The sequence below is a fragment of the Pantherophis guttatus genome, chromosome 3, assembly GCF_059756535.1.
Source record: "Pantherophis guttatus breed Tessera chromosome 3, ASM5975653v1, whole genome shotgun sequence".
Lineage (NCBI taxonomy): Eukaryota > Metazoa > Chordata > Lepidosauria > Squamata > Colubridae > Pantherophis > Pantherophis guttatus.
Window position 1 is genome coordinate 107,743,584 of NC_142065.1, and position 25,129 is coordinate 107,768,712.

The window sequence follows — 25,129 nt, forward strand, 5'->3', positions numbered from 1 at the left end:
CCACTCCAGAGGAAGGATACTGCAAAATCCCCATTCTCATCCCACTCCAGGGGGAAGGATACTGCAAAATCTCCATTCCCACCCCATTCCAGGGGAAGGATACTGCAAAATCCCCATTCCCACCCCACTCCAGGAGGAAGGATATTGCAAAATCTCCATTCCCACCCCACCCTGGGGCCAGACAGAGGTGGTATTTGCTGGTTTTCCGAACTGCTCAAAATTTCCACTACTGGTTCTCCAGAACCTGTCAGAACCTGCTGGATTTCACCCCTGATTTAAGACCAGTCCACAAAGTTGTGCTTATCGCAGCATTCCTGCAGTCACATGATTGCAATCCAGATACTCAGTGCTTGACTTGTGATTATTACATCACAATGAGCTGCAGTCATTGCTTCCCACAAGCAAAGTCAATGGCAGGAAGTCAAAAGTTACCCCCTGCTCCTGCTTCTTTTTCACCTGCTTATGCTGTGGACCCATGGTAATGGACTCATGGAACCGTCTGTGGCATCTGTGCATCTGCTTATGCTCCAAAGCCCCTGTCCATGGCATACCCATGCAGTTGCTGGTCTGCTTGCCTGTGACTCCTGCCTCTTCCTGCTTAATGACTCAAATGGTACTCAGATTACAACAGAAACTGGGACTCCAGAATTGCTGTTGCTAAATGATGCAGTCACATGACATTATGTTGTACGACTGCCTTGCTTTGCAACATAAATTGTGGTCCCAGTTGCTGTATACCCTGAAATTAACTATCTCAGTTTTAACACTGCATCTAATAAAAAAATGAGCATGCTAGTTTAATGTAGGCTGCAGAACATGACAATAAAATGGCTATATAACTGGCTCAGAAATCATACACCATGCATTCTCATCAAATTGATCTGAGGTATCGGTTAATATGCTGTACATTCAATCCTAAATTCTATATACTTCAACATTTTTTAATGATGGAGGGAGTGGTAGATGAGTGGAATGCTTATTAGATTTGCAATTAACATAAAATGGGATTAAATATTTGAATATCCTTGAAGGAATAATTTTGAACAATCTTGACAAGTTAGAGAAATAGGTAAAAGAGTACCAATTAACAAACAGTGAAACTCCTTCATTTCAGAAACAACAATATAGTACAGAATGTACAATCTCTGTCTTAATAATACTTTTGGAAAAAAAATATTGCAATAAAATTTGATTGAAAACTAATTAAAATTGTAATATAACTGCAAAAAAGGTAAATTAATTTTTAGATTGAATCATAGAATATAAATTTTAAATTATAATTCTACTTATGTTGCAACCATTTGCTGTACACTGCCCACAGACACGATGAAATCTTTCTTTTTGGGATACTAATTTGTCGTTTCCCATCTCTGCTTTGTAGAGAGTATTTTATCTTGGTAACTTAATTGCCAGTTTCACTGTGTAATTTTGCTGTTTTCATGCCTATTCACTATTTTAGTGATATATCACAATATAATTAACTACTATTTTAAATATAGAATTTTGAAATTTTATAAGTGTAAAGCTGTGTTAATCTATAGTGATTAAAAAGAGTTGGAAAAATTGCTGTCGGATTCCTGATCTGTAACTATCTTATAAAAAATGGGAAAGAAGAAAACTATATAGGAGGAGGAGAAAACGGTATTAGATAGTTATTGCCATCAGGCATGGAAATGCTTGCTGGGCAACTAGGTAGTCTTTTAACAATTTTTTTGAAAGGCTGGTTTGCATTACAAACCTTAACTGGCTTAATTATCATAACCACTACCCTCTTCAGTGAAAAAGTGGACTGTCACTAGAGGACAGTTTAATTTAATGTTTGGAGCAAAAATTAAGATAGAGGAAAAAGAAGTTCCCTAGTACAGAATGAGGAATTCTGATCTTCAAAACTCCCAGACCATGAATGTCTTCACATTGGATGGCCTCAGTGGTGAAATACAAATTTTTTTACTACCAGTTCTGTGGGTGAGGCTTGGTGGGTGTGGCTTGGGAGGCATGGCGGGGGAAGGATACTGCAAAATCTCCATTCCCACCTCACTCCAGGGGAAGGATACTGCAAAATCCCTATTCCCACCCCACTCTGGGGCCAGCCAGATGTGGTATTTGCCAATTCTCCGAACTGCTCAAAATTTCCGCTACCGGTTCTCCAGAACCTGTCAGAACCTGCTGGATTTCACTCCTAGATATCCTCCCTTTTAACTTTCCCTTTCACCTCTGCTTTTTAAATCCTGTTTGACAGAGTGCAGAGGGTTTATAATGATAAAACATCATCCATCTTCTATTTTTTCTTACTAGTTCTACAGTTACTTGAAAACCTTTATGATTTGCCTCACCTGTTTGTCTTGTCCAATAAAGTCATTCTTATCCTGAACTAATGTTCAGTCACTGTTAAAAGCAACCTGTTGCTTTTAGGGCCAATGACAGGGAAAAGAAATACAAATATGATATTCCACATTCTGAATATCAGGCTTGCTGTCTCTCATTTTACAATGAATATGCACAGAATACCTTTATAAGCTCTAGAAATATAGAGCTGAGATTCTGAAAAATTCCAGGTTGTGCATGCTCAGCTAATACCTGACTTTTTTCATGTTTAAAATAGGCAACAAGAGATTTACTGCCAAGGGTAGAAAGAATATAATCTGCAATTTGCCCAAGTGAAAAAAGCCTTTTTGTGAAGTAAACTCCAATAATTGTTAAGTAATATAACTCGAATAAGTTGAGTGATAGTACTTTGTTTACTTAAGATAGGTGGGGCAAATTGCACTCTACAAATTACCTTTATACCATCTTCTCTGGATAAGATTTTGTAGTCCTCTCTGGCTAACTGAAGGTGGGAAACAGATACAAAGTATAGTGTGGACCCTAACATAGATGTATCACTATAAAAATTTCCAATAGCTCTAAACCTAATTTAACAATATTTATTGTTAAATATGTGCCCCACACATATTGTTCCTTAGCCCTCCCTACACTCTTGGCCATCAAAAGGTTACCCATCCCTGTCTTAGGAGAGGATGAACTATAAGAGCCACACATAACCTCAAATCTATTGGTTGAGATTGAGATTCTGCTCATTGAATATTTTCTTGCAATTATAAGAATTCTGTAAAACTATGATACTCTCATAAAGCAACTAGAGAGGAAAAATACAACTTTTAAAAGGATAAATCCATTATTGATAATTCATTATTGATATCTTGCACAGGTACTGGGCTAATTTGAAACTATGGTTTAAGCAAAAGATCAGCAAAGAAGAGTTTGATCTGGAAGCTCGGAGGCTCCTCACTCAAGACAATGGTATGAAAATAAACTCTGAATTGCTCACGTAGTTTTCTGAATTCTTCAGTTTCAAATGTCTAGGGATTAATTATAATTCTTTGAAATATATAGCATCTCAATGCTATTTAGTTACTAAAAAGTGCACTGTGGAATAAATGTGGTCATTTATTTTAGCCTTGAAGAATTTATCATGCCTGATAGTACTTAATACTTACAAGAATTTACCATAGTAAAACTTACCCTTGAAGAAATTTTAGAAGATAAAAGCTGAAAATGTTAAGTTGCTGAATTAGGAACCTTGTATTTAGTTTTGGACTTGAAAAGGCTATTATATGTTTTTTGCTTTTATATCTTGCTATTATATCTTCTGTGCAAATTTATGAAGTTAATGCAAGTATATGTTAAAATAATTGTCATAATTGTAATGCAAACCATGTCTTTTATTTTGGCAGTTCATTTTCACAATGACTTCTTGCTAGCTATTCTTACACGATGTCAAATCTTGGTTTCTGCACCAGGTAAGTCACTGAAAAAGTCTCTTTTGCATATGGATTGAGAGACCTGCAGTGTGTGTAACTTATGGTATTTCTAATGTTCATTTCATGCTGTATTGGGCCACATTTTAAGAAGTTCATCTATATCATTTAAAGATATTTAGTTTTATACTGCTTTTTCACTTTTCGGAAACTGGTCAGTGTAAGTGTTGTTTTTCCACATTTTGGATTTTAAGATGGAAATAGGAACAAACAATGTTAAATTTTACCCACGTACCCATCATTATCTTAAAACAGAAATTTCAGGCTACTTTTTTCAGGTTTGGCTTGGCTCAGGGTGAGAATAGAAGCAGTTTCCATTCTAGATATCTCCTACTCTGATTTCCACTTTCAGTACCCCAAAATATAAAGATGGGCCATAAAAATCTGGTTGTCCCTTTTAGTAACATGAGCATGTCATTAGAAAGCCTTTTGTGGCTTATGAAAAAACTGAGTTGCAGCTCCTGGCTCTTCCCAGTTTTGTTATTTCAATAGTAAGAGTATAGATCGTGTGAGCACAATCACTTCGGAGCACTACGCATGAATCATCCGTTGTAATGATTATCTTTAAATTACTGGCTTAAACTTATGTTAAAGCAAAAGAACTGAACTTGAACAATGATTGAAGCCATAGAAGATATTCATGTGTCCTGCTTAATAGGGTGAACAGGCTGATTAGTAAGTTTGACAAGTCTTGTTTCCTTGGATCTCTCAGAAACAAAGTGAAAAACTGAATAAACATATAGAAACATAATAGCATTATAATATCTAAAGTAACAATAGTTGTTGACCTTCAATTCCCTCTTTGAGGAAGGTAGATTGTTTAGAAATGTGAAATTTCAATTGACTACATTTTTGTACTTTGTTGTGTAATTTAAATAAACATAAATTCAAATTTTGCATGTGGAAAAATATTTATACCCCTACATTTATCATTACCTCAAATACCTGAAATTAGAATCAGGGCAGGGCAAATGATTAGAACATGGTTAAAGAAGATTCTGGAGGAACCTGTTTTATTGACACCTCAGGCACTTAGTTTGATTTGCTCTTTGTTTTTGAAGGGTGTGGTATCACCATGCCTAAATTGAAAAGAGCCCTCTGAAGCCTTCAGAATCTGGGAAGTTTAAAAAGATTGCCAAAAATTAGTCACCAATCATTCCACTGTCCAGAAAACCAACTACAAGTGGAAAAGATTTCAAACAACTGCCAACTTGCCCAGGCAAAAAGAAGTCTAAGAACTCCAGAATTTCATCACAAGATCTACACCCTTTACTACAAGATCTAGCTCCCTTTACTATTGATGTCAAAGTGTGTGAGTTTACCATTGGAAAGAAGTGGTGTAAATTAGATCTACATGGGTGTATGTGTGTGTAGCAGGAAGAAATATTTACTGTCCAGAAAGAATATCAGGGTAAGTATAAAGTTTGCTATAGATCCAAACAAAGGCCAGACTTCTGGAACAATGGTGAGGCAAAATTAGAGTTATTAGCCAGTAATTTCTGAAGATACGTTTGGCAAAAACCAAAGACCAGAAAAGTCTTAACAACATAATGGTGGAAATGGTTTGAGGATGCCTCATGGTCTTGGCAGTTCATTATCAAAGAATCTGTTAAAAATTTTCATTGTACCAAACGGTTTTGGAAGATAATGTAAAACTTTGTGCTAGAAGGTTAAAGCTCAATGGAAAGCACCTTGCAACATGACGTTGACCTTGCCAAAGGGGACAAAACCAGTTTATTAGAACCAAGGGTGTACTTTTTTTTCCTACAGAGAATAGAATATCTGATTATTTTTGTTGAATAAATCTTTGAAAGTCAATTTTCATACTTTCTGATCAATTAGTTACATGCTGCTTAAATAAAGATTAAAATACATATATGTTCACATATGTTAAATAGAAACAAAACTTTACATGGGGTGACTGTACTTGTTCACATGACTATATATAGTATAAGCTCCCACTTACGCATAGGTGGTCTTGAGGCCTCTAGCATGAAACCAACACTAATTTTTTTTAAAAAAATCACAAGACTCTAATATGAAAATGTGTAGAAAAAAGGAAGCCGTATTTGCATAGTTTCTACATAATAGCACTATCAACTAGTCCCTTGAAATTGCTTTATCAGCTACTTGTGTAACTGACACACCCATTTTAGTTCTAGGTGGAAGGTAACCGTGGACATACCATACCAAATTGATATTGCCCAACCCATGCTACACCTTCTTTAGTACACAAAGAGGCTTTGGGATTAGGATATTGTACCTCTCTTATCACAGGCATCTGTAACCCAGGGTCAGAAATTTCCATGTAGAACTTTGAGATGATATGATTCCCATAGAAAGATTTTCAGTGTGATGCTAATGATTTAATACAGATAATGTTCATATAATTACAGTGGCTGTATAAGATACAGACATAACTTAGTGTCTATAAGATACAGACATATCTTAGTGTCTATAAGATACAGACATATCTTAGTGTCTGTATAAAGTGAACAAATGTTATGCAGGAGATCCACAGGAACGTTAAAGCAATGCATTTAGGAGCAGGAAAAGCTGTACTGAAGTCATGTTTGGCAAGAAAATTTGCATTAAAGCCTCCACAGAACAAAACTTAATTTTCCAATTATTCTAGAATTTTTTTTAGAATGTTTATGTTTTCTTAGAGTAAAACCCTTCTCAAGATGACCTCTACTAACCATCTTAAATATAAATAACAACTAAAATAATAGACAATAGATTTTAAAAATCAACAACAGATAAAAATTAGCAATAATTCTAAAACATAAATGCTCTAATTAGAAGCAGTTTTGAAGCATACCAAATTTTTTTTAAAATGTATCCAGGTTACCATTCAGAACCAACATAAGAAAAATGGTTTTGAGGAACCCAAAGTACAGTGTGTAGCTAGATTAATAAAAATAATGTTGTGAATAGTATCTTACCTTATGTGTCTGAAAACATCATAAAACAGTTATCAGGTAAGAAGTTCAAACACTTCATTTTAACCTTGTTTTATAAGGAAGGACAATGAAGAATATTCATAATATTCATAATATTCCTAAAGAATATTATACTATGTATGATCCGATAGGAACTATGTAACTGGGAGTAATTTTATGGATAACCTGAAATGTAGTAATTCTAAAGAAATTGGGCAAGTTAGCTATACTAGTCACAGTGACTGCATATGGATTTGTATCATCATCCCACCCACTACAGTCCTTCCTCACAAATGTCAAGTGAATCCCAGGTCCCAGATCCCAAAGTTGCTTGCTTCTATTCTAAGAGTGTATTCAGAACTGTATAATTATTCAGAGCTAATTTGCTGTATTGATAAAAAATATTGGAATAGGATCAGAAGGACCTAGATTCAAATCCATCCTCAGACAAAGGGAGCTCACTATGGCCCAGTCACCCTTTTTCAGCCCAATCTACCTCACAGGATTGGTGAGGAGAAAAATTGAAAAAAGGAATATTTTGTATGCTGCCTTGAGATCAAGAGGGAAAGGCAGGATATAAATCATGAATAATGAATCTCTGAGAATTATTAATCTAATTATTAATTAGATTATTAATCTAATTCTTTTATAAATGAAGAAAATATTTTAAAGCAAAACAACTGAATATTATATTTAATTTCATTAAAAATACTAAAAGACCAAAAGTATTCATGTACTGAGTTTGATTTTGAAGAGTTGACCATATGAACCTTTTGCTTTCCTATAATAATCTGCTGGACAAAACACTGACTTGTATTATTCTAGTAGTTTATTAGTATTATGTTCATTTATTATTTTAAAACTAATAATATAGTTCTAAAACTTGGATTATTTCTCATAGAAAGTATAATAGGGATGGAGAATTAGGTATGTAGGATCAGATGCTACTCATGTATCACTCCTTCTTTATTGTTAGCCTTTACTGTTCACCTTTGGTGAAAAGGCATGTAACATAAATTTTCTACCTCTGCCACACATCTAAATGTGTGGTTCCTTTCAGGGAATGCTAAATATCAAACATTGTGTTGTGAATGACTAAATTAGATAGAAATGGATAATCTGGAATAAGGAAACAGTTGTCTGGGATTTCCTGTTAACTCCAGTGGGATACTATTGTTATTTGTATAACAATTTCTGAGATATCTCAGTAGAATAAGAATTAAAGATGCCTGAAGAAGTATAGATTTCTCTACTTATAATAGCCACCTGATCATGAATGTTACCCCTTGGCAGTGTGCAGTTTTTGTACCAGTATAGTTCACAATAGACAGCTCACTAGAAATCCAATATGAAAATTTGATACAACCTATAAAGAATAGACTAAGTACAAACAGATAGTATACTTCATCTTTAAGTGTATGTGTGTGTGGTGGTGGGGGGACTCACAAAGAAATTGATGCATTTTTTTCAAAAAATAAAAATTAAGCTTTTGGATCTGAGAGAGTGAATATGGTTTTGAGTAACACTATTTTGCCCTAGAAATACAGATGAATTGTTTAATTATGGCTCAGTTGTATTCATCTGGAACAGCGGTGAAATCCTCCCCCCCGCCCCCGGTTCTATCCGGCTCACCGAACCGGTAGCGCCGGGAGGTTCCGCCCACCCACTGGGACGTCATTGTGTCCCATTTTTTTACCATCTGCGCATGCGCAGTAGGTTCTGCGCATGTGCTGAAGAGGCATGCGCATAGTGTGCACGTGCTCCCATTCCCCAACCAGTACCAAAGGTAAGTGGATTTCACCGCTCATCTGGAATAAATGATGTTTTATGCAGCCAAATTGTATTATTTTTCATTAGATGCTGGAAGACAAAGCAGTGTTGTGGTTAAATACCTGCTTTGCACATGGAACTTCCCCATTGCTACCCCTCCCCCCCTAAACTCTGGCATCTTGAGACCTTCTCCTCCATCAATAAAAATGGCAATCTACAGTGTAAATATTTGAAGGCTGTTTAGTATGAAGCTGTTGCAATTCACAGCGTCTTTATTGAGACTTTCAGTGATGTTGCTGCTGTCTTTTCAAGTTTATGACTGCAGTCATAGACCACGCTTAAATTTATTTAAGCAAACAGTAGATGAATACTTTTGGACCTTGCAAGATACTTTGCTGTCCTTTGATAGTTTATTTTAAATATCTGTTCTAATACTGTGTCTATACAGATTGTTGCCTTTGCCAAGGACAAATGATAAAGACTATTTAGATATTTGTGGACTCACTGACTAACTGAATTAGCAAATAGGGAGTATATTGTTACATAAAATAATGATTTCAGATTTCCTAATTGCTCAATTAGGAAACATAAATCTCATTACTATGCTTTCTTTCCTTAGCCTTTTGATTCTAAATTAACCTCATGATATTTCTAGAGACTAAAATGCTGATGGAAGGGCAATTACCTTCCCAAGGCTAACAAATACAGAATATTGGTGGTAGCATTAGCAAAGAAATGCTAATAAATTCTAAGGCTGAATCAGTAGACTTATTCTAATTGTAGATACTATACCTTTATGAGCTGCTAAGTTGCACAATACAAACCTTTACTGGGTAAAAGAGTCAAAACTATACATTTTTTTAAAATGATTGAATTGTATACAGAAATACTTTTCAGTATCTTCATAAATGATTTAGATGAGGGAATAGAATGGGAATTCATCAAATTCGCAGAGGAAACCAACGTGGCAGGAATTGCCAACATCCCAGAAGATAGGCTCAAAATTCAGAGGGATCTTGACAGACTTGAACAAAGGGCCCTATCTAACAAAATGAAATTCAATTTAGAGAAAAGCAAGATTTTACACAGGGAAGAAAAACCAAATGTACACATACAGATTAGATGAAACATGGCTCAATAGCAGTAATTACGAGAGAAATCTTGGAGTTCTAGTAGACAGTCCCTTAAATATGAGCCATTAGTGTGCCGCAGCCACCAAAAAACCCAATGCATCCTAGGCTGCATCAACAGAGGGATAGAATCAAGATTACATGAAGTGTTGGTATCACTTTGTAATGGTTTGGTAAGATCACAGAAAAAATACTGCATCCAGTTTTGCTCACCATGATATAAAAAAGACTCTGGAAAAGGTGCCAAGAAGAGCAATTAAGATGATAAGGGGACTGGAAGCTAAAATATATGAAGAATGGTTGCAGGAATTAGGTATGTCTAGTCTAGTGAAAAGAAGGACTAGGGGTGACATGATAGAAGTGTTCAAATATTTGAGGGGCTACTACAAAGAAGAGGGGAGTCAACTTATTTTCCAAAGCACCAGCAGGCAAAACAAGAAGTGATGGATGGAAACTAATCAAGGAGAGAAGCAACCTAGAACTAAGAGAAATATCCTGACAGTGAGAACAATCAACCAGTGGAATGGCTTGCCTTCAGGGGTTGTGGGTGCCCCATCACTGGAGGATTTTAAGAAGAGACTAGACATCCATTTGTGTGAAATGGTATAGGATCTTCTGATTGAGCAGGACTAGAAGTCCTCCAAGGTCCTTTCTAACTAATGATGATGATGATGATGATATATTTATGAGGACAAATATTGAATGAACAAGAAACCACGTATTTGTCAAGATTTCATTGGGGTGAAATAAAATTTAACAAATTAAATTAAATTCCGTTGATAAGTTTGAAAGTGTAGAACATTAAAATGTTCTTTCCCACCAGGCAATTACAATGTAGCAATGAAAATCTTGAAGGATAACCTGGCCAAAGAAATTGCTTAAAATCTTGTTGATCCACTTAAGTGTGAAGAAATTAAAAAATATGGCCTTTTAAAATATTAATCATATTACATTAAATTCATTTTAACTGTATTTATCTTGCCCCAGGTACTGATCAGAATTCTAGATCATCTCTCTCTTTCTTATTTCATTTGTGCAAGAATTGGAAATAAACTTTAAATTACTGATTCTGAAAAAGATTTCTCTGAATCATTGTGCCAAGTTAAACAAAATAATCATAAATCAGATTTAGATCAGGGGAGTTGACGTTCCAGCTTTCACTTGCCTACAGAGTTTATTGGGTGACTCTGGGCCACCTGTCTGAGCAACTTAATTCTTAACATTTTTCTGGGGATGAAAAAGGGTGATACACCAATATATGGGATCTTAAGCTTTCAGACAAAAGCTAAGTACTGTATAAATGTGATAAATAAATAGTAACACATAGTAAGGCATAAAGATCTCTCTGAAGGTCCAAATCAGATGAGAATAGGAGGTTGCTGGGAAAGTTTGCTCTTAAACCATCCAGTCTCACAGGGGTGTAATTGGGAAAAATAGGGAGAGGGAGACTGAGGTACACTATTTGAATTCCTGAATGTCATGTGCATTCTGTGTGTTCTCAGGATTTCATGAAAAACATAGCAGAATATCTCTTAATGCATTTTCTCTGTATATATGCATGTAATGTTGCACCCTGGTCTACAGAATCATCTACATATTTTCTGTTGAAAAATAAGATCTAAACTTACTGGCTTGTTTCTTTTTGAGGCTCATGATAGTATTATTTTTGGGGGGGGGAGGGGCAGGTAGAACAGTTTTCCTCTCTCTTCTGGCTCCCCTCCTCCCAATAGATTGTCTCATGTTGGTCTCCAGTTGCTCAGGAAGTCTTCAGCTCCTCCTACTAATGATCACTTCAAGAATGATCCTGGTCTATTCTCAAACCTGAAGCCAGCCAATCTGAAGTACACCAACCAATAGTGTTCAATACTATAACAGCAATGTCTTCAAAGGCTATTGCTATCTAGATATCAGGTTGCTGGAGTACTCCTCTTTCTTCACAGAGATTTGTTTTCCAAAACACTGCTTTCCCTTTAACAGCTTGGCACCTCCTCTTTCTCTCTCCTATGGGAAAATCTTCTGATGGGCTTTACCCTTTGTAGAACAAAGAGTTTGGTTGTGTGGCTACCATCATGGCAGATTCAGCATGAGGTATGGCTTCTTGTGAGCTGTTGAGACAGAATATAAATCTAAGGAATTAATAAGATCTCCTTCAAGCATAGCTCAACTCCAGATTATTTCATGACATATCAACCTATTTTGCATGGCAACAATATGAAGATGATTTGCCAGTGCCTTCATCTGAGATGTTTTTCATCTTTCCAGGCTAGTTTAAAATTCTGACATGCAAGAATTCCCATAGAACTTCTAACCAGGCCAAGTTCTTCTCTACTTTTGAATTCTGTGGCATATCAGTTATTAACATAAAGCCATACATCTTTTAGAGATCCATCTTAAAAACTTACACCTAGAACAAGTGAAGTATCAATAATACTTACTTCAGATATAATTCACAGTCTGCATTATCCCTTTTCTTGCTTCTTTTTATTTAATCCTTAAATATCCCCATTGACTGATCTTCCCTTTACCCACCGTTACATTTTAATCATTTACTTATTCATCTCTGTTTAATATGTGTATAAAAAATGATGGACAGGTTGCATAAATTGTGTGGAAAACCCTTAACATAGAAGATGATTAGATAAGAATAAATGAAAACTCAAAAGTGCCTGAGTACACACTGTAGACTTCTAATAAATGCACAATGACTATGTGACCGCAGCTAGGTACCAGGCTTGGCTGAATCAATTTGCAGAAGAAAATATCTATGTATGCACAATTATTGGGCAACTATTAGTGCGAGAAGTATTATGCAACTAAATGAAAAATGAAAATTTTCCCATCTCACTCATTTATTTTTGTCTGTTAAAGTGAGAATAATAAACAACTCAAAATTTACAAATAAACATTTATGATAGTTCAAAAAAAATATATCAGTGACCAATATAGCCACCCTTCTTTTCAGTAACAGTCATTAGCCTTCCATTCATGGAGTCGGTCAGTTTCTTGATCTGTTGATGATCAACTTTTTGTGCAACAGCAACCACAGCCTCCCAGACACTGTTCAGAGAGGTGCACTATTTTCCTTCACCATAAATCTCCTGTTTAAGAAAGTCCCACAAGTTCTCAATAGGATTTAGATCAGGTGAGGAAGGGGTCATATCATTCTTTCATCTTTAAAGCCTTTACTTTAAAGTAAAGGCTTTAAACTCCACGCAATGGAGTACTTCAATGCATGCGATGGAGCATTGCCCTGCATAAAAATCATGGTCTTCTTGAAAGATGCAGACTTTTTCCTGTACCGCTGAAGAAAGTCTCTTCTAAAAACTGGCAGTAGGTTTGAGAGTTGATTTTGAATCCATCTTCAACCCAAAAAGATCCAACTCGCTCATATTTCATAATATCAGCTCATACCAGTACCTCACCTCCATCTTGATTGCGTCTGAGTCGAAGTGGAGCTCTGTGCCTGTTACTGATCTAGCCATGGGCCCATCCATCTGGTCTGTCAAGAGTCACTCATCAGTCATCAAACCTTTGAAAAATCTGTCTTCAGATATTTTTTGGCACAGTCTTGCCGTTTCAACTTATGTGTCTTGTTCAGTGGTCAGATTTCAGCCTTCCTTACCTTGGCCATGTCTCTGAGCACTGAACACCTTGTACCTCTGGGCACTCCAGGTAGGTTGCAATTCTGGAATATGACAGCATTGGAGGATAATGGATTCCTGGTAGCTTCACGTTTGATTCTTCTCAAATATTTGACAATTTGCGTCTTTTTTTCTCAACACGTTTCTTGCAACCCTATTGACTATTTACAACAAAATGTTTGATGGTTCTGTAATCATGCCCCAATATCTGAGCAATTTCAAGAGTGCTGCATCTCTCTGAAAGACTTTTTACAATTTTTGACTTTTCAGTCAGTTAAATCTCTTTTTTAGCCCATTTTGCTTGAGGAAAAGAAGCTGCCTAATAATTATGCACACTTTGATATAGGGTGCTGATCTCCTTAGGCCACACTCTCCCTCATTACTCAAATACACATCACCTAATCTTCTTATATCCACTAAGCATTCAAGTTTATACAGCTTGGAGGTGGGAAATATGCATACAAAGGATGATAAGGTCAAAATACTCAATTGCCTAATAATTGTGCACACAGTGTACAATATTTCAGTGCTGTCATCCCATAGATTTATATAAAGTTGTTCGCAATTTTATTGATTGTTTTGGAATTATTTCTTTCATTTTAGCCATGTGAAAGTAATGTGGTGTTGGCTCAAATATTGTTTTGCCTTAATTCTATTTATGACTAGGAAAGGACCAATTTGTGATGTCTTTTCTTATCTAGGAAGCACTGCAGCTCCAAAGAAAGCAAACAATAAGCCTATTCTCTTACAGCTAGATTTTGGACTTCCATCCATTTTCTTTTATATTCCACTTCTATGATTTTTATAAATAACTCGTGATAAACATATGTACTACTCCCTACTCTGATTTCCCCCACAACAACAATCCTGTGGGATGAGTTGGATGCATTGAATGTGACTGGCCTGACATAATCCAGTTGGCTTTCATGGCTAGGCTAGGCTAGAATTCACAGTCTTCTGGTTTCTAACTGTCTGGTGCCTTAACCACTAGTGGAGAGTAATTGCTTACATTATCAGCAGAATTACATTGAAAGAGGAAGGAGGATGGTTTTTAATTACGGCGATTATTTTGCAAGTTTTCCACTAGATAATCTGAATCTGCTCTTCTTTGTAATTTTACATATCAATAAATTCCCTTACTGCATTTAATTAATTGTTAGTTAGCTAACATCAAAGTGGCATATATGGCTCAAGGCAGCCATCAACATCCCTGTAAGTAGGCTGGGCACAGACAGTGACTGGCCCGAAGTCACCCAGTGAACTAGAACTCGGCTCTCCCCAGTGGATCAAATCAAGAAAAGCTGTTTTATAATTGCTATTTTGTTTGTAGGCATTATAATCAGTTACTAGTCCCCCTAATATAAGTAGTATGATATATTTTAAAAGCTTACTGAAGAGTGCAATCTAAAATGCATGTAGTCTAAAATGATTGTAGTTCAGACATCATGTTAAATACAGTTTAAAATGTCATTGTTGAGTCATCTGGAATAAAAATGAGAATATTTAATTTATAGTAAGTAAGATAAGATAAGAAATAGGTAGATGATGATTAAGAGAGGTGGCCCGCAAAATGGAAATGGCTAAGATATACTTAAATTGGGGAGGGCACAATCTGCTACTGTATGAATTATAAAACTTTGTGTTTCCTATTTTCTGTTTCCTATTTTCAGAAGGTGCTGGCTCTCTGCCTTGGACAGGAGGTTCTGCACCAAAACCTGGCAAGCCTAAAGGGAAGAAAAAGTTTTCTTCGGTTCGGCAGAAGTTTGATGTAAGTTTCTGTTATGAGAATTGGAAGCACACAGCAGTTCCATTTCAAAGTCCTTGTTACCCCACCAGAATACGTACTATACCCAGAAGCATTCATTACACTTTGCAGTTTTTTCCCTTCGCCAGTACAGAGTAGAGTATGGGAAAGCATGGGTAATTCAGTACACTGTTTCTAATTTGGACAACAGCCACATATGCAGTGTTGCCCTAGGTCCGTGATGGCAAACCTATGGCACGCATGCCACAGGTGGCACGCAGAGCCCTCTCTGTGGGCACGCAAGCCGTCACCCAGCTCAGCTCCACCCCACATGCGTGTGCGCCTCCTGCCAGCCAACTGATTTTCGGTCTCTGCTGGGCATGCGCGGGTGGTAGGGAACATGTGGGAGCCGCATGTGCAGGCCTGGGGGTTGAGTTGCAGGGGCGGGGTGAGCTTGGGTGTGTGTGTGGCGCCCCCTGTGGCCCATTTTGGGCCTAGCAGGCCTCCCTGCAGCCTCCTGGGACCAAAAACAGGCTGCAGGGGAGGGCGCACTGCATCCCCCTGCAACCCTTTTTGGTCCCAGAAGGCTGCAGGGAGGCCTGCTAGGCCCAAAATGGGCCGTGGGCGGATCGCATGCATGTGGTGGGGGCGGGGGGAGCCCGGGGGGGCTGTGCGTGCATGGATGGGGCACGGGGGGGTGTTGTGCGCGCATTGCATTATGGGTGCAGACACGCACACTCAGGCTTTCAGCACGCAACAACACAAAGATTAGCCATCACTGCCATAGGTTGTAACACAACCAAAAATATTTGCATACCTCTATTTCTCTTATTTAATGTAAATCACTGAAAGAAGACTTTCCAAGAAATGTGAAAGACTTTTACAAAGATCTGAATGGTAATGAAAAAAGATAAGAAAGGAAGATGGCATTAAAACTGAGGCTTGTTTTATCCCATGCAAATGTTCATGACAGCATATAAATTAAATGAATGGCAATAAAATTAACAAAATTTGTAGCTATAGTGGGAACAGATAGAGTAATCTAACATCACTAACGTTTGCAAAGAGTAAAGTGAATTTTAAATAAAACTTGCAAATGCTTTAAAATGTGATGAGAACCAGATGGTAATTTTGGGCAAGGAGTTCCAGAACATTGTTACTCCAAAATTCCAGGTTTTTTCCATCTTGGTTTATATTGAATCTTCTAGAATTTAGGGTAGACTTGAATGAATTCCCTTAATTTTTTCAGTTCTAGGCTAGGATCCATAGATTGCAATTAAGACACTGTAATGGGGAGTACACTTTAACATTAGGGCTGCTGAGGACTGCAGCAGGGGAGACCGTCAGTCTCTAAGTGGGCAGGTAAGAAAAATAAAAATTGGTCTCTTGAGTCAAGCTTAGTGACTGCATAGACTTGTCCATTGGGCAGTGGCAATAATATGCATGTGGCTTGCTCTTGGCTTCTCAGAGCAGATTAGATTTGTTGGATTCTGTCACCACGGAGGATAGTGGACAGGACAGTAAACTTCTATTCTTTTCTTACCCTCCTTTTTTGTTTGCTTGTTGTAGAGACATTGTCTAATCACTTTGATCCACTTCAGAACTGCTTATTGTCTAACTTAGACAACACCCTTGTCTAAATCCGAAGCACAGGGAGCATGCAGGGAGCGACCTTCATTTTGGTGAGAGCAGTGCAAGCCTCTAGAGAACTCAGAGCAGAAATAACTCCTAATTAACCCAAAGACTAAGCTGTTTAATCTCTAATAAGGGGAATTTAGACAGATTAGGTGACTACAGCTTCTCTCCCATTGAGATAAAATAGAAAGAAGAAGGGAGACAGAGGCTTTCCTGATGTTGAGACTCTAGAAAGAGTGCAGAGAAGAGCAACGAAGATGATTAGGGGACTGGAGGCTAAAACATATGAAGAACGGTTGCAGGAACTGGGTATGTCTAGTTTAATGAAAAGAACGACTAGGGGAGACATGATAGCAGTGTTCCAATATCTCAGGGGTTGCCACAAAGAAGAGGGAGTCAAACTATTCTTCAAAGCACCTGAGGGTAGAACAAGAAGCAATGGGTGGAAACCAATCAAGGAGAGAAGCAACTTAGAACTAAGTAGAAATTTCCTGACAGTTAGAACAATTAAAAAGTGGAACAACTTGCCTGCAGAAGTTGTGAATGCTCCAACACTGGAAATTTTTAAGAAGATGTTGGATAACCATTCGTCTGAAGTGGTGTAGGGTTTCCTGCCTGGGCAGGGGGTCCGACTAGAAGACTTCCAAAGTCCCTTCCAACTCTTCTCTTCTCTTCTCTTCTCTTCTCTTCTCTTCTCTTCTCTTCTCTTCTCTTCTCTTCTCTTCTCTTCTATTCTATTCTATTCTATTCTATTCTATTCTATTCTATTCTATTCTATTCCTTTTGAATAGAAGGAACAGCAGCTGCCAGTAGAGAAGGAAAGAAAGGCATCTAAGCATACACATGTACATCCACTTTCCCTAGTAAATTCTTGCAAGGCACAAGAAGGAATCAAATCAATATAGACTTCAGGGTTGTTAAAGGTACCATTACAGGATGTAAGTTGTTCCAGTCCATTGCCTTTTGCAATGGACTGTTAGTGATTTTGTCAATGCCAATAGTATTCAGCGAGTGGTACTCCAGATATTTTGAGATTGCACCCAAGGTGCCTACTGCTGTTGATATTATCCTTGCTTTTTTTTTACCACAGTTCTTCTTCTCCTAGTTGCAGATCTTTGTAGTTTTTGAATTTCTCCATTCTTCCTCTTCTATTCTGCTGTCCCCAGATGCTGCAACATCCACTATCCAGACCATTTTGTTTTTTTGATTAACAATTGTTAAGTCTGGAGTATTATGTTGTCGGTTTCAATTTTAAAGTCCCAGAGCACTTCTCTATTTTCAATAACTCTATTTTGCGCTCCCAAAAGTTCCTGTTTGCAGGCAAACAGTATTTCTTGAAGATATTCTTAACGCATCATTGTTGCTAGTTTGTTGTGCTGTTACTTGCAATCAGTCTGTGCAATCTTCTGGCAGCACCTGATGACTATTATTAGTATTTTATGGCCAAAAGGCCGAAATACAGTAAATATATAATATCATTTCTCTGTATTTCTATAATTGTATAAAAATATTTAATTTTTTAGGTAAATGGGTATGGAAAAGAAATTGGGCACTAAAATAACATTCATAGCAATTATTTATTTATTTATTTATTTATTTATTTATTTTCTTTCTTACTTATTCATTCGTTCATTTGTTCGTTTACTTATTTATAATTTATGTGCCACCCATTTTATCAGAGATGACTCTGATTTAGATTATTTTTGCTATCTATTTTGTTTCTAGGCATTTAAACCATCATCATAAAGGGAAGAAATGAAATTTTAATATTCATTTCAGATTTTTTTAGTGGAAACAGTAAAAAAAAACATCTTAGTATAGATTAGCATCATGGGGGATATTGTCTTTAGAACAGGGGTCTCCAACCTTGGCAACTTTAAGATTTGTAGACTTCAACTCGCAGAATTCCTCAGCCAGCAAAGCCAAAGCAAAGCTGGCTGAGGAATTCTGGGAGTTGAAGCCCACAAGTCTTAAAGTTGCCAAAGTTGGAGACCCCTGCTTTAGAAGACTACTAAATGAAATCTAATACAAAAATGATTATTTTTTAACCTTAAGCCATAGCTGAGTGATAATCAGTACATACAAATGACATAACATTTTCCTGTTTGCAAATGTTATTAGTTTATCAAAATATAAAATATAATTAGGAAAATTAAAAAATGGGAAAATAGGGGAAGGAAAGAAAGGAAAGGGAATAGAAGAGTTAAATGTGACGTAGAAGGCGAAAAAGAAAGAAAAGACATTGACTTCCAACTCTCTTTAGTACAGTTAAAGATAGCAACATTACAGCCTCAACTTTTTACTTTTACGTATTAGTATATAGTAGCCATTTCTACAGCAACTAATCTCTCCAATCAACAAAACCAAAATCAAAATGTTACTTTTTTCCATCACAAGCACAAAATCCAGAAATGATTTCCAAATAGAAACATAATTAGTTATATTTTCCTCTTCAAATAAAGCAATCAATTTAATCATCTCTGCTTTTTCTTCCTTGCAATCAATTTAACCATCTCTGCTTTTTCTTCCTTGCTGTGGAAATAATATCTATATCTGTTTGCACTTATTAAGATTTATAAACTATTATTGTTTATATTAAAAAAATCATTATATTCTTTCAGATTCTTTAACTTTAAAGGAAAAAACACCTTTTTTACTTTTTTAACTTTCTCTTAACGTACATACTTTAAAATTCACTTTCAGTAATATTTTACAAGCTTTAAAAATAACTCAAACAATTATATATGAAAGAAAAAAACCATTTTCAAACCTTCTTTATAACAAAACAAAAAGTACATTAAAGATTTCTTCTGATTACATATCCTGTTTTCCTCAAAATAAGACATCCCCTGATAATAAGCCCAATTGGGCTTTTGAGCGCATGGCAATAAGGTCAAGTCTTACTTCAGGTTCAAAAAAATATAAGACAGGATCTTATTTTCGGGAAAACACAGTAGTTCTTCAATTTGTTGGGGAAGATCATCCAGGAATGGGTGGTGCTCTGCTTGGAGACCGAGTCAATCTTTCTTGGCCAGGCCTCCCCTTGCCTGGACGCTCCCCAGTTCGACTTGGTCTTCCACGAGTTGAGACTGAGAAATGAGACTCACCCATTCTTGGATTTCTTCAACAGCACGAAAGCAGTTTGGATTGTTTTACTGAGCGAGGCTCAGTGATTGCTGGTGAGCAATCTGGGAGGTTACCTGTCCGCTGGTATCCCTCCCTTCTGGCTTGTACTTCAGCAGAGGTCCTTGCCATTCCCGTGCTTAGCGGAGGGGCATTGCCTGCTAACAGGCAGCCCCTGGCATTAGTCTGCACCTGCAGAGAGGGATAAGGCCAAGCACTTATTTCAGGGTTCAAAAAAATATAAGACAGGGTCTTATTTTCGGGGAAACCTGGTAGATCCAACCAATAAAAATCCAACTAACTCCAATTAACTCATTAATTTTAAGTCACTCCCAACTCTAAACTTTTATTTAAGCATATTTATAAAATCAATAAATTCTAATACACCTTTTTAAAACTTCCTCTTAACATTGGTAATTTCAAAAACACTTTCAATAATACTTTAAAAGCTTTAGGAATTACTTAAGCATTATATATAAAGAAAAAAACACACATTTTCAAATCTACTTTACATTAAAATTTTCTTTCAAATTACATATATCAGACTGATAAAAATCCATCCTAATTCCAATTAACTCATTAAGTCACTCCAGTTTATGTTCATAGAATAACATATTTTTCTTCTCTGGAATGTCTATCAAGAAATTATAAACTTCTCTTTTTCTCCAGGATTTCTCAACTTTATTAGTATGCATGAAGAAAAAATCCCAAACTTGCCCTCTTAAAAGTTGCAGATTTTCTTGGAACTCTTCTATCAATTGGTTAGAAGATTTATATTTAAACCATCATAATAAAGATTGGTGTCAAGTTTATATTCCAAAATTGCAAATGAGTGCTTTGTCAGCTGTTTGTGAAATTGCTGAGTAGTTTGGTAATTTTCTACACATAATTGCATCTCTGAAGCAATTTGAGTAGTTTTTATAACATCCTTAGAACATAGTCTATCTATAAACTGATACGTTTTATTTAATATTTTTTCAAACACACATCTGATAACTTGCTCAAGCCTATGTTCCATCTTCTTAGCTCCCTCTTGTGGTCAAAGAGTTGATTTTTTTAGAATTGCTGGCCAATCAGAATTCATAAAAATCAGAAGATTTTAACCACCCATAGCAAAGCAAACCAAGCTATAAACTTCTTAAAAATAATAAAATAAAAGCCACAACTTTTTCCATCAAGGATTTTAAAAAAAGATACTCCATGCTTCCTTACTTTAACTTGCCTTCAGTAGCCGCCTTTCTTGTCATTTAACAAGAAAGAAGTCCCCAAAATAGCTCAGATCTTCAAAAAGGAATAGCAGGCTGTGACTGAAGAGAACCTTTTTTTAGCTTAAGAAAGATAATAATTCCTAAAAGTGATTAAGAAATGAAAGGCATAACTTATTGTCTGAAAAGTAAATGCCAAAATGGCTGCTTTTTCAACAACAAAATAAATGTAGCCCCCCCCCACCCCAGCTGCTCACAAGCTCACTCTGAAGCACAGCTCCTGATGGAGGATCTTGTGGGGGTGATTCTGAAACTCTCCCTAACTCAGGAGAGTCATATAAACTAAAGGAAAGTCGATTCCTTCTGTTAGTAAATTCAAAAAGTAACAGTCCAGAGGGAGCCCCAGGGAGCCCTCCCTGGGTGTATTGTCAGTTGGTTATCTTCACTGGAAGTGACAACATTTTGACTGTAAATGTTGTCTAAATAATGGAACCTTTTTTTGTTTTGTTTTTTACAGCACCGGTTTCAACCCCAGAATCCCTTGTCTGGAGCTCAGCAGTTTGTGGCGAAAGATCCTCAAGAAGATGATGACTTGAAGCTTTGTTCACACACAATGATGCTTCCCACTTGGGGCCAGCTTGAGGGAAGGATGATTGTCACTGCTTATGAACACGGCTTGGATAATGTCACCGAAGAAGCAGTTACAGTTGTTGTCTATGCCATAGAGGTGAGATTACACAGAATGGCAAGTTTAGTCATGAATACTCTGATACATTGTGTAGTTCGGCATTGATTATCTGCCTTTCTAAAAATAGGAGCAAAAAGGATATCCATATTACAAGAAAAACAGACCTATGAAAACTATTTTATCTGCTTATTAATATTAATTTGGGGAATTGTTTTTCCACATATGGCCAAGATTGAATACTTTCTTGTAAGTATATGTAGGCAAAGTTAAGATTGTGCTATTTAAGGAACAAAAGTATGGGCTAACATAAGTTTGATTTGCCTGTCTGTTTCCTTGGGAAATTTTATTTTTATTTTTAAAGAAAGCTTTTGTTTTTAACACTTCATGCTTTATCTGAAGTTCAATTGAGATAAATATTATAAATGGACAACTACTTGTCCCCTATGATTTCTTTCTTTTCTGTTTTCTCTTATAACAAGACTTCAGAATCCAGAAAAATGTTATGTGATGATGCCATCATTTGTATTGCTCACCTGTCTTTTCTATTCATATGTGAAATGAACAGTTTGAAGGGATCCATCTAATATCTTCATCAACATGAATAATTCTGGAAAATTTCTTCAAGGATTTTTTGAAATGAGCCTGGAGGCTAAGAAGGAGATGACAGATTGTGTTGCTGGTTTAGTACCTCTTTATGTTCAGACCAGAACCTTGATGTCACCTCTCTTCCTTTATTCTTGAAGAGTATATTTTGACTCTTAGAATTTCTGATAACATACTCTTACTAAATTATTTGCCTTGCCAATGTAGGCTTCCCACAAATGAATAAAATCTTAAAAACACAGATTTTGTCTGTGTTTTTTTTTTTGTCTGCAGGATACAAACAAATTTAATTCACAAATATTATTTGTATATTTAGTTCTTTGCAACATTTGTCATTAGCTCCTCGCATGCAGAAGTTAGAATCAACTTTTTGAGTCAACCTGAGTACCTCATTGACTATAGTTGGGCTTTATAGATCCAAGGGAACAAGATGGGTGTCCAGAGGTTAAATGAGAGCAAGCCGTAAGCCAAATAAAGGGCTTTGACAATGGAAGTATACCTGGGGATAGGCAAGGATTCCAGAATAGATTGATGGCCAGAAGCAAGGGGGAATCCAGGCAGTGGCCTTTATGTTGCAATCTTCAGAGTACAAGCATTGGATACTTCAGGGTTTAGCTTTTTTGCAAGCAATAAACAGACATTTCTTTCTCTGTAGAAGCATCTTAAGGATATCCTTACCTCTGTAATATCAAGAAGAAAGGCTTACCGTGTGAGGGACAGTCACTTCAAATATGCCTTTGGAAGTAATGTCAACCCACAGCCGTATCTGAAGAATAGTGTCATTGCTTACAATAACTTAACTGAGTGGTAAGGATTTGCTTAATACTAATGTAGCATAAGAGAGAATGTGAGAATATAAAACTTACTTTTTAACAGAAATGTCCTAATAATCAGAGGTTGTTTTTTTTTTTTTTTAATGAGAAATTGGCCAATCTAGGCATTACTTAGTAAGCAACAAAATTTCTGAAAATAAGGAACTGGAAAGCTGGAAATCAGGTAAGATGGCAAGAGGAGCCCCATCTTGCTCCACGCGCCCCAAAATAATAAGACCTCCCTGAAAATAAGACCAAGCACTATGGAGCGCTATCTAACTGTAAGTGTTATTGCCTTTGAATGATATAATCATGAAGAAAAGTTATGTCTCTCCCGAGTTCAGTATTATATTTCCTACCTTTTAATTTTTGTATTGTTTATTTTAGATAATTTGGTTTTGTGCAAGAACTACAACATGGATTATCTCTAACCTTCATATCATTTTGATAATTGTATTAGTTTTATTTGGATGTTAGCTCTCGGGAATCTTTGGAGCTGAGTGAACTATAAATAATAGCAAACAAATAAATCAAGAAATATTTTTCATAGTATGCATAATATTTTCTTTAGGTTTTGTTGAAAAATGCTACTAATAAATGCTGCCCAAAAATTTCATTTTTATCCAAATGCAGCCTAATATTATACAACATTATTCAGATCAGAAGTTACACATGACCTTCAAGTGGCCTGGTGGGGGCTATGTGCCAATTGACACTTCTGGTATTCAATTCTGAGCCAGCAGTGAACTCTTCCTTTTCCCCTAATAGGATGCCAAATCCATTTTTCTCCAATGTATGTTTTTTCTTAGCCCTCCTACCTGCTTGGCTCCCCCACCTGGTCAAAACCTTGCTTCCCATCTACCACCTGACGATGCAGAGCAACAAGCAGCCCTCCTTTTGGCCTGTTCCGGGGACACCTCACCAGCAACCCTGCCCCCAGTGAACATGTATGATCTCTTTGAGGCACTGCAGGTAACTTTCACAGATTATGTATTTTAATTTCAGTTGTTCTCCTGATGGAGATGTTGTTTCACAAAGAACTTACTACCAAGTAATGGGGGGGCGGGGGGAGGAAAGAATACCCAGAAAGAAAATAAACAGCTTGCTTTCTATTCGTTCTTAAATGTGTATGCTGCCACATCTTTTAGATTCATGGTGTCTTACAAGAACATAACACACTGAATTGTCTGAATATTAACATAACTTTAATCTGAATAATAACATAATTTAATTCAAATTTGTAAATCACATTTTTAAAAAGTTGTAACTAATTGATAAACTATACACACACACACACACACACATACATACATACATACATACATACATACATATATATATATGTCCAGTTATACAGTTCACCATGGAAACAGAAGCGAACAACCAACTTCCCTTCCTGGATGTCTTAGTCTACAGAAAATCCAATGGCTCCCTAGGACACACTATCTACCAGAAGAAAACACACACAAACCGCTATCTGCACGCACTCTCACACCACCACCCTGCCCAGATCAACTCTGTAGCCAAGACACTCATTTCCAGAACAAAACGCTTAGCTGACGAACAACACCTAAAAACCGAACTACACACTCTCACTAACGTACTAACATCCAATGGATTCCAAAGAAACAAGTTCACCAACCTAATCCAAAAAGAAACCCCCACTAAAATCCAAGACAGAGAACAAGAAAACGGCAAAGCCCTCCTCCCATACATAAAAGGCACCACAGACAGAATAAGCAAAATCCTCCACAAACATAACATCAAGACAGCATTCTGCACAAACCAAAAAATATCCACCATCCTAAGGAACCCCAAAGACAAAATTGAATTAGAAAATCAAGGAGTATATGAAATCCCATGCACCGCCTGCCCCACCACATACATCGGACAAACCAACAGACGAATAAGTGCACGCATAGAAGAACACAAGAACTCAGTCAGAAAAGAGGAACCAACTTCTTCCCTGGTCCAACACCTTAAAGCCACAGGACACGATATTGACTTTAAAAAGACCA

General features: G+C 36.6%; 1 protein-coding gene across 2 annotated transcripts in view; it reads left to right on the forward strand.

Annotated features, from left to right (window-relative positions):
• Window positions 1-25,129, forward strand: part of TADA1 (transcriptional adaptor 1) — a 31,596-nt gene that overhangs the window by 2,998 nt on the left and 3,469 nt on the right. For both annotated transcript variants that reach the window (XM_034409783.3, XM_034409784.3), the window contains exons 2-7: window positions 3,209-3,300; window positions 3,735-3,800; window positions 14,972-15,069; window positions 21,526-21,735; window positions 22,955-23,106; window positions 23,921-24,083. In XM_034409783.3, the coding sequence (XP_034265674.1) occupies window positions 3,209-3,300; window positions 3,735-3,800; window positions 14,972-15,069; window positions 21,526-21,735; window positions 22,955-23,106; window positions 23,921-24,083 (781 nt within the window). The remainder of the gene's footprint in view (window positions 1-3,208; window positions 3,301-3,734; window positions 3,801-14,971; window positions 15,070-21,525; window positions 21,736-22,954; window positions 23,107-23,920; window positions 24,084-25,129) is intronic.